The following is an 11,151-nucleotide window of genomic DNA, read 5'->3' on the forward strand; positions in this document are numbered from 1 at the left end:
TCCTTTTAAATTCGATCAATTTATTTCCAAAATTAGGAATTTCTAGTATATTTATTTCTATATTTAGAATATTTCTAACAGAAATTCCTTTAAGCAAACAGCGCAGACCTTGATGAGACGCCGCATCATGCGGCGTCGCATCTGGGTCTACGCTGTTTGCCAAGGCTTTTTTCTAGACGCTAGGCATAAATGGGTTAAAACACATATACCGTAGGTAGGTGGTTTCCACTTCCTATCATAAGCTAACAATTTAAATGTAAACTCACGAAGCCCGATGCAGCTACTTCCGGTTCGTTTTTGAGGATGTAGGTGGAGAGCAGTATCTTGCTTCTCGCCTTGATAAACCAAGGGAAGTCCTCCAAATCGGACATGACGTCACTGTTTGTTTTTAAATCTTACTTCAAAATAGTATTTGACACAAACAGACAATCTGTATGCTAGATAGTATGTTTTACCACTTAAAATTAATGAACAACGTCAAGTTTCCTCTTATATGCATTGCCCACTGTTCCCAATATCAAAATATCTTTTTTATGACAACATCGTTTACTTACTTCTTGTCACAATCTAATTAAATCCTATTTTAACTTCGGGTTTAGGTGATCAAGTTTTGCAATCGAGATCGAAATGGAAAACTAAATGATCCACGCCATCGTGAAGCAAAATATGATTTCAATCGAGATCTTACATTCCTGACAATAACCACCTCACCGCTCGTAACAATACCTCAACAAACAATCCTCATTAAATTATTGCCGCTGTTTATATCAACGGAAACGGAAAGCACACATAAAGCCACCCTGTGTGGCGAAAGAGATGTGAATGACCTATTTCAAAACAATTAATTCCCTCGCCAATAAAGTCATATTGCACAAAAATAATATCTCGACTGTACCCGCAATTCACTCCAGCCTTAAACAGATTGGACAGACGCGATCCTTCGATTTTATCGTTATTGTAGTAGATATAGCATTATGATTTCTTTTGAAGACCGTTTTGTTAGATATTTAATATAATTTTATTGATATATTCTTCTCTGAACAGACATCACATGAGCCTTGTTCTGAGCAAACTGGGTTTAATGCATGTGCGTAAAGCGTCGTCCCAGATTAGCCTTTGCAATCCGCACAGGCTAATCAGGGACGACACTTTCCGCTTTAATGGTATTTTTAGTTTCAAGAAAGCCCCTCCTTACCGAAAATGAAGTTGAGGCGGAAAGTGTCGTCCCTGATTAGCCTGTGCGGACTGCACAGGCTAATCTGGGATGACACTTTACGCGCATGCATTATGCCCAGTTTTCTCAAAACGCGACTCACATAAAGAACGACGTGTAATCGTTTACATGATGTTGAAGTTTATTGTAGGCATTACACATGACACGAATAAACACAAAGTATTAATCTAAATGAGTATTGAAAAGCAACATTATTCATCGTTTTGACAACATGAATTGAAACTGTTTTATACAGTTAAATGTACTTATTATCTTCAAAAAGTATAAGGGCATATCAAATGTTATATCATAAACACTTAAATGCAAATTCTAAATCGTGTTAATAAGCATTTCGACTTTAACATCATATCATACTATAGTTAGTTATTATGTTCCCTTACGTCACCATTTACGACAGTTTGTTGTGCTTGAAATAGCACACCTTCTCGGACTTACGTCACTCTTATCCATCGTCCTTTACAGTTACTATAATGTAGTGTCGCCTCTTACTATAATGTCTTGTCGCCCCTTACTATAATGTCTTGTCGTCTTTTACTATAATGTCTTGTCGTCCCTTACTATAATGTCGTTTCGTCCCTTACTATAATGTATTGTCGTCCCTTACTATAATGTATTGTCGTCCCTTACTATAATGTATTGTCGTCCCTTACTATAATTTCTTGTCGCCCCTTACTATAATGTATTGTTGCCCCTTACTATAATGTTGTCGTCCCTTACTATAATGTATTGTCGTCCCTTACTGTAATATCTTGTCGTCCCTTACTATAATGTATTGTCGTCCCTTACTATAATGTATTGTAGTCCCTTACTATAATGTATTGTCGTCCCTTACTATAATGTATTGTCGTCCCTTACTATAATGAATTGTGGTCCCTTGCTATAATGTATTGTCGCCCCTTACTATAATGTCTTGTCGTCCCTTACTATAATGCCTTGTCTCGTGATTCATTGCCTTCATGTTTAACTTTATTCACAAGTAAGTGCCGTCCTTCACAATTAACGTTCGCCACGTACAATAACAGACGATCAATTTCCGTCTTCGCACTTGCATTTAGATGTCCCTTACACTTATTCACGATTGATTGCCGTCCTTAACACTCGCAACTTTTTATTGTGCCCGGAAAAACTTACATACATGTATTATGTAGTCTTAAGTCTATCCAGACATAAAAAAGTTGCGGTGTGAAAACGCGGAGGGTCATTGGCAAAGGTTTTTTTCATTCCATCAATGAGTTCGTTCAGAAACATACAAGTTCGGTGAATAGATTGAAACTGCTATTAAAAGGGCCTTTTTAGGTTTTGGTAAATTGACACAACTTTAAAACGTTGTTTCACATTCGCAAATTTTTGTTTAAGTTACGATATGTGTGAGGAAACAGTGATACTGAACATTTACCATGCTCTAAAATATCCATTATATGCATCTTTTGACGATTTAAAAAACTGAAAATTAGAAAGCGTTGCAACGCGAAACGATTTAATAATTTGGAGAGTTCTGTTGTTGTCGTTAAATTTTGTGAAACTACGAGGATTGCCTATATAAACTATAAAAAAACATCACTCTTTGTATGAGCACGAATGGCCAAGTGATCTAAGCGGTAGACTTTTACTCCAGGACTCCAGGGGTCAGTGGTTGAAGCCCTGTTGATGGTTACTTTTTTTCTTTTTTTTAAATTGTATTCTTGTTTTTTTTACTGGAGTTTTTTTAGATCCGATGTATGAATATTACGCATTTAATGACAAACTTCAATACATGCCAAAATCTGTGAAAAGGCCCCTTTAAATGCTCCCTGACAAAATGTAGGACAAATTCATGTTCGTTATTTTATGTAATACAGTGTTCATCGATATACCATCGTAAAAACATAACAATTCTATGATCTGTAATCGGTTACTTTCAAACATACATGATTATCGTTCTGATTCTCATTACCGGTCAATTGCGCTTGCTCATTTGAGAGACGCACCGGAAGATTAAAAGAACTACATGAATAAGTCAGCGTCAATGCAGACCACGGACCATGACGCCTGCATTGTCCGGAAATTTCACTGGAAACATATGATTAAGAACTAGATTCGATCGGATATTATTTATCAATAAATTACTTGTTCTTTGTCGCATAATGCAACAAATATATCGATGAACAGTTACAGGCGGTTATATTCGCCCAGTGATACTGGAGGTCTTTATTGATACATTTATTTCGGAATTCCGTTGTCTCTTATGCTTCCCATATACAAATGACGAGAGTTTTTGTCAGATGTTAATGAAAAATCAAACACGTACATACACGTATACAAATGTAAATGAGCAATCACTTAAAGTGATTTACTAATCAAAGTTTTACACGAGAAAATCGCAAAAACCTCTCGTACAATATTTGTATTCTTCGTGTAAACAATGTACGGCTAAACATGTTTCATGCCTTTCACATCAGACTCAGTGTTCTCATCCAGTTACGATGTCTTTATAGTAACGGTCACTCAAAAACTAGTATAAACAGCTAATGTTAATGTACTAGTATGATACAACACACTTTTTCTTACTAAAGATCAACATTATACATTATACATAATACAAAAGGTTGATTAATGAGCCGCACTCTGGGAAAACGGGGCTTAAAGCATGTGCGTAAAGTGTCCTCCTGGAGGAACCTGTGCAGTCCGCACAGGCTAATCAAGGACATCACTTTCCGCTTTTATTTATTTTAATGAAAGTCACTTCTACAAGAAAATCCAGTTTAGGGAAAAGTATCGTCCGTGATTAGCCTGTGCAGATTGCTAATATGGCACTGACACTTTACGAACATGCATTAAGCCCTGTTTTCCCCGAGCGCATCTCAAGTGTATAATCTTGAAGGCAAAAATAATTCAAACGTATGTTTTTAAAGGGAAATATTACATAGTGCTGTAAATGTCAATGTTTGAAAGTACATGAGTTTTTAAATTGTATAAACTTAAAAAGGTTGTGAGTAATTGTTTGAATAAAATTTTAACAAAAATATAGGAAGTAAAATCTTGTTGACATGTTATTATTCCATGCGAACATGTAAAAATATATCTGCATACCAGACTCGCATTACGAAACCACTGGGAAACAACGATAACGGCGAGAATGTCAGATACTAACTTTAAAATCTGCAAAATCGCATAGTTAGAGTCGGGCTAAATGTTTATATGAACCTTTTCAGTAACCGCTTAATATTCGAAATTTCAATGCAATTATTAAATTGAATGCAAGATTAAATTTCTTAATTAATTTCACGACCGCGGGTAATCGATTCCTTGTCACAAATGATATAAATTAATTTGACAAAGGATTAAAGATTCATTCAGCCCAAACCAAAAGCTGTCAATAGCGGTAAATAGATAAATTTTAATTATAGAAAAACTTCAGAAAAAGTGCTTGATTAAAGAGCTTCCAAATGATTGTTGTTAACATTTTAAAAGAATAAATTAAATTTTGGTACAAATGAAAGAACACGGAATGAGTCAATCGATAGTTTTCAGTTTTGTGAAAACTATTTTGTTAATAAACGTCGCAAACGTATTTTATGCTTTCATGTGGTTGATGTAAAATCTGAGGGATTTACATTTGGAACATTCAACATTGACAATTAATGTTTAGATTATAATATTGACTTTTGTTTGCGGATCTGCTAATTTTTACTGGTGTATACTTCAGCTGATAATGTTCATGTTTAACCCAATTATGCTTAGCGTCTAAAAAAAATACCGTTGCAAACAGCATAGACCCAGATGAGACGCCGCACGATGCGGCGTCTCATCATGGTCTGCGCTGTTTGCTGAAAGGAATTTTTGTAAGAAAAATTCTAAATATAGAAATAAATATACTAGACATCCCTAATTTTGGAAATAAATTGATTCAATTTAGAAGGATGGGAGAGTCCACTAGGCATAAATGAGTTAAGGATTTCCTCTTAATTCTTAGCCATTACAGTGCTTTACATTGGTTCTAAATTAAAACGTTTTAATATCTTATAACGTCATTAGTATTGTTGTCAATAACCATATTGTGTTATTGTTACTGATTAATAATTCATTGCGACATGTGCTTGCAGTTGCATTCCTGTCTAGCATAGTTATGCTTTGATTGAATAAATATATTTTACCGAACGTCATTCCAGAATCAATATAAAGTACATTTTTGTCACAAACGTTACTTTTATTACTCCCACCGGAAAGCGCTGGTCATAGCTATTTTCAAAGATATAATAAATACACGGATCACTGTTTTGTTCTTTAAACATAGGTCTGTTTTGACCCAAATAACACGTTTACAAAGACACTTGATTGCCAAATAAATTAATAACCGATATTAATTCTCGTATCGCTACGATGACGAAGAATCCCCACCTCTGGGGCTGCATGTAATAATTCTAGAGAGTATATTAAAAAAACACACATGGAGCGCGCCAAGTTACGACAACAGGACCAAGGTTTTGTAGAGGACTTTTAACGGTGTAACATACAAATATAAGATCTGTGAACCTTAATATATCCATGAAATTATTTTGCTTAAAGTTTATATTAATAGTAATGAATTAATATAATGTATAAATGTAAAAAGGGGCATAACGTTTGTTATATTTAACGAATGATGATAAAACTCGCACACGAAGATGTAAATACCATAAGAAACAATCGACGTTTGATTGAATGCAGTACAGGAAATAGTTGAAGAGACGCCTGCGTCCAAGTTTGTGTATACGGACAGACTGACAGAGAGGCAGACGGACAGACTGACAGGCATACAGACGTCAATGATAATTCATGCGTACCTGAGGTTAGATCGTAACGGGGGGTACATGCCCTCTTACTTCATTACGGGGATATAATATAGCCATAGTTGAAAGTAAAAGTGAAGCATAAAATCGTTTAAGTTCATGCAAAAGCTATGTTATTAAAATAGGTTGTTCTTCGCGGGAATTTACAGTACATTATATGTAAATCAAGCAAAGTAAAAGAGGCGATTTTTTTCGAAGTGTCAGTTAATCGATAACTGTGAAATATGTGCTCCACTTACATGTTTTCCTCCGTTGAAGAAGGTGAGCTCCCTACGGCTGAGAAACGTGGGCTCACGAATAAGTAACGTGGCGGCACGCGTGATTCTCGGGAGTTCACGTGGTAGACGTGGCTGCAATGTCTTTTCACGCGGAAAATTCGGTCGTCTGCCCATTCATGCCTTGGTGATGTTCTTATTAGGGACACCTGTAAATTACAATTAAAAAGTGAATAAAAATGAACACTTTTGGCAAGTGATTTACTACTCCGATACTAATTAGCTGCAAAAACTAAGATGACTGAGTCCAAACGAGTAGGCATATTGCTGTTAAATAAACAATAATTTCACACCTGGTTTGACTAACGTCTTTAAACTTCAAAGCTTAATTACATTCTACATTATAAGAAGTATGACGCCTATTAAAGGGATCTTTTCACGCTTTGGTAAATTGACAAAATTGAAAAAAGTTGTTTCAGATTCGTAAGTTTTCGTTTTAGTTATGATATTTGTGAGGAAATAGTAATACTAAACATTAACCATGCTCTAATATAGCCATTATATGCATCTTTTGACGATTTTAAAACCTAAAAATTATAAAGCGTTGCAACGCGAAACGATTGAATAATTTGGAGAGTTCTGTTTTTGTCGTTAAATTTTGTGAAACTACGAAGATTGCTTATATAAGGTAAAAAATACGTCAAGAATGAGTACTCGGCGGAATAGCTCAGTAGGCTAAAGCGTTTTTACTTCAAGACTCTGGCAGGACTCCAGGGGTCACTGGTTCGAAACCTGCTCCGGGCAATGTTCTTTTCCCTTTTTAAATTTTTTTCTTGATTTTTTACTGGAGCTTTTACGATCCAATGTTTACATTTATCAATATAAAGCATTTAATGAATAAGTTAAAAAATGCCAAAATCTGTGAAAAGGCCCCTTTAATATGCAGCTGGTACCAACGAAGCAAAATATTTTCATAGAAAATGCTTAAATAACGTGAAAACAGCTTCAAACGCGCGTATTGAAATTCTGTATTGAAAATGTTTATTAATTACAAAAGCCAATCATTTTTGATCGATGACTCATTTAATAGTATTTGTTCACCGATAGAAATAAAAATTGCGCTCGACCAAGGTGCAAATAAGGTAGACACCATTTAATCTTGAAAGGAAGCAGTCATTTACGGTGAAAACGGTCCACTGTTGACCATTGTTAACCATTATTTCAACTGCCAGTAGATGGTTTGTCATCACGATAAATTCTTTAAATGTATTAGTGTGCACAAAACGTATTTAAAAAAACACACACAATATTTTCATTATCCTCAAAATACTGCCACCAACGACAATCCGTGTAATTTAATTCAATGCATATTCATTTATAAATATGACGTGTATATTTCTGTTTCGTTCACTCTTCTTTCTACACAGCCAAGTCAATAGCCAATTAAGGATCACCGATAGATTATGTAGGCAACCCGCCCCATTGCAGTGCAATCTGTTATAAACTGTTGTTCATTTACGATCATTTAACATATGTCCTGCCACGCCCAAAAATGCATCGGTTATCCCTATGTCATGTTAGTTCTGCCAGAAACTTTGACCATTGGTACATGTATTACCATGACAAATGAAGTCTGGGCTGCTAAAAGCCACGGGTGTGATTTCTTCGTTAGAACACATTTGCAGAAACAATGACAATTGGAAACTGTTCAAATCATTATCAACAGAAATGCTATTCTGTCTCTTAAAAGTCATTGATGCGGAAGTAGACGGCAGTTTAACCCATTCATGCCTAGCGTCCTGAACAAAAGGATATTGCAAACAGCGTAGACCCAGATGAGACGACGCATAATGCGGCGTCTCATCTGGGTCTGCGCTGTTTGCTTAAAGAAAATTTCTGTAAGAAACATTCAAAATATAGAAATAAATATACCAGACACCTCTACTTTTGGAAATAAATTGATCCACTTTAGAAGGGTGTGAGAGTCCACTGGGCATAAATGGGTTAATGAATTCACCGAGCCCAGTCCTCATAACGCCATACAGGGACGTACAACTTGTGTTCATGGATGGATGCGCACAGAATACTGTCCTCCTGATGGAGTAAAGAGACAATTATTTGGGAAATGTAATTTTGAAAATTACATATTACAAATCTCCTGAAGAAGAGAACACAGTGGCAATGTGATTACTAAGATTGGACGACGCTTCAATCAGGAAATACCCATTGAAAATGTCAAACATTAAAATAAATAAAAAATGTTTATATCACAAGTATATTTAAACATGCAGGTTAGCACACGTATTATACGTAACAGTGATTACCAGTATACTGTCAGTTTATACGGTAATAAACGACTTATTTTGATACTTACAATAGCAGGTTTTAGAAGTACTTTTAGTCCTCATTTACCCCGGTATACCACCTGCATTCTCTAATATCCGCAAAAAGTCCTTTATTTATCGCGCCTTGTTATCGTCTGCTAAGATTAATCTGATAACCAATCCGTATGTTTACACACGATATAGTGTTAATTTATTAATACGACTCCTTGCAAATTTTAACTGACATTATCCTCCCTGCAAATTTCAACTGACATTATCTATTAACGGAACCAAGTGAACATGTCATTTCCATATATCGATTCAGTCCCTACAACAAGAAATATTTGTTCGCAACGGACATTAAAAAAATCTTTGAATGCACTTTGATAGACATTTGTCTCTCAATGATATTCCGTCTATTGAAAATGACTGACAAGAAAGTGTTATTTCTGTAATCCATACAGTCACCTTTATGACTTTTCTGACAAAAGGCGCGGATTGGTAATCAATTTGAACCCATTCAAAGGTAAAATCACATTAAAAGGGTTTTAAAATAGATTTATATTAACACAAACAGTTTACATAAAACCATAGTTATACAGGTATTTGTTTTGTTGGTCGCGATGTTGCCTTGGCGGTTTTTATGTTCATGATGTTAATGCAAATCAAAGAGCATACATCGTGTATTTTGTAATTAAAAAAAATAAATATTGCAGTTTCGTTGGCATTTTGAATGATATATATGGATTAAAACATTGGGCCTTACAAGAATAAATAATAAGTTGAAGATAACATAACAAAATGCATCCGATTGAAATGCCCTTAAACCTCAAATGTTCTACATTTCAAGTTTTGCAGTTTTTTAAATTTAAATGTGCGTATTTAAACTATTCATGGGAAATGAACTTGTAGAGCTGTTTTGCATAGAAGGATATAAACGGAACATCAATGCAAAGGAAACTAAATACGATAGTACAGTCGGACTGTGTTGATTTCATGTAATGGTCTTGCAGAAGATCATAATCAAAGTTGATTTGTATAAAGTGGAGTATAAGATACAGAGTATTTTTAAAACGAAATGTTAAAATGACACTTTACGCACATGCATTAAACCCAGTTTTCCCAGAACGCGTCTTATATGAATCGTTGAAATGCGGCGCCAGCAATCCGGCGACGTTAAGAAATCAGGGGGACAGGGACTTAGTACAGGTCGGGTATGTTTATAGACTTTCTAATAAACCTGATCGCGCGAAACGGTCTGAAAAAAGCCCATATGTATTCCAGTTTTAACAATGTTATAGATATCAATATAAGTAATAATTCATTAAGGACGGGTTTTCATTAAAGGCTTAAAAAAATAATTAAATTAAAGCTTCTAACTTTCATGTACCTTGTCACTGCGTTAATGATACCTAGGAAATGCAGGTAGTTTGGATGAAAGTTATATACTTTGCAAAATTCATCATAACAGTATTTTTTTCCATGACTAAATTTAAACAAGGTACCTCACTTAAAAATATATGAGCTGCGCTCTGTGAAAAGGGGGTTTAATGCATATGCCTAAAGTGTCGTCCCAGATTAGACTGTGCGGACTGTACAGGCTAATCTGCGACGACACTTTACGCACTTGCATTAAACCCCCTTTTCACAGAGCACGGCCCATATTTACCTTTCATGTAAAAGCAATCATAACTCACATTAATATGCAGCTGTCAGTCTCGAATTACAGTATTTGCATAAAAACCAGTTTCATATTCTTCTATTGAATATATGAATAATTAAAAAGGACCATTCTTTTTCTCTTGATTGCTCATTCAAGTGTGCATTATTTGTTCATTGATAAAAGAAAAGAGTGTACGACACTGGTGTCCATAAGGTAGACGTAATTTAATGTTGAAAGGAAGCAGCCACTTACATCAAAAGAAGTGAACATTACATTAACCCATTTATGCCTAGTGGACTCTCCTATCATTCTAAATTGGATGAATTTATTTCCACAATGAGGGATGTCTAATATATTTATTTCTATATTTATAATAATTCTTACAGAAATTCCTTTAAGCAAACAGCGCAGACCGCAGCAAGCGTCGTCTCATCTGGGTCTACGATGTTTGCCAAGGCCTTTTTTCTAGACGCTTGGCATACATGGTTAAAATTAGTTAAAATAAAGTATTGGCACTTTAAATGAAACCCCCATCTATTTGCACATACGGTTGCAAATGCTTATTGGCAACTTACCAGCAAGACAACGATAGCCTCATTCTTTTCGAGAAAAAAAATGAAGTATTAAAATTATCAGAAATTTAAGCCAATATAAATGCATATCAAACGCACGATCATGTCTATCAATAGAAAATGATGTTTTCAACATAACGGTGTTTTATGGATACAAAATAGTGTAACTGCGTGTTTGTACGTATAAAGGAATTCGGTTGCGTATGTTTTTTTTAGACAGACGATTGCATTGCCAAGTTGGGATCATCCTTAGTATTAATATGTTGAAATAACGCCCAATTTGTAAATTGTTAATCCCAAAGCCGTGCTGTATAGAAATACGATAAGTTTCGTTA

At 35.1% G+C, this 11,151-nt stretch overlaps 1 protein-coding gene across 2 annotated transcripts in view; it reads right to left on the bottom strand.

Annotated features, from left to right (window-relative positions):
* LOC127853228 (uncharacterized) overlaps positions 1-8,813 on the bottom strand; it is a 46,510-nt gene extending 37,697 nt beyond the window's left edge. Inside the window, exons 1-2 of one of the 2 annotated variants that reach the window (XM_052387521.1) lie at positions 8,632-8,813; positions 6,282-6,466 (exon numbers count right to left, since the gene is read on the bottom strand). In XM_052387521.1, coding sequence (XP_052243481.1) covers positions 6,282-6,434 — 153 coding nt within the window. In that variant the 5' untranslated portion in view covers positions 6,435-6,466; positions 8,632-8,813. Of the gene's footprint in view, positions 1-266; positions 906-6,281; positions 6,467-8,631 lie in introns of those variants that run through there. The other variant, XM_052387522.1, reaches the window with a different exon arrangement.
* Between the last annotated feature and the right edge of the window lie 2,338 nt (positions 8,814-11,151).

Source organism: Dreissena polymorpha, chromosome 12 (assembly GCF_020536995.1).
Source record: "Dreissena polymorpha isolate Duluth1 chromosome 12, UMN_Dpol_1.0, whole genome shotgun sequence".
Taxonomy (NCBI): Eukaryota; Metazoa; Mollusca; class Bivalvia; order Myida; family Dreissenidae; genus Dreissena; species Dreissena polymorpha.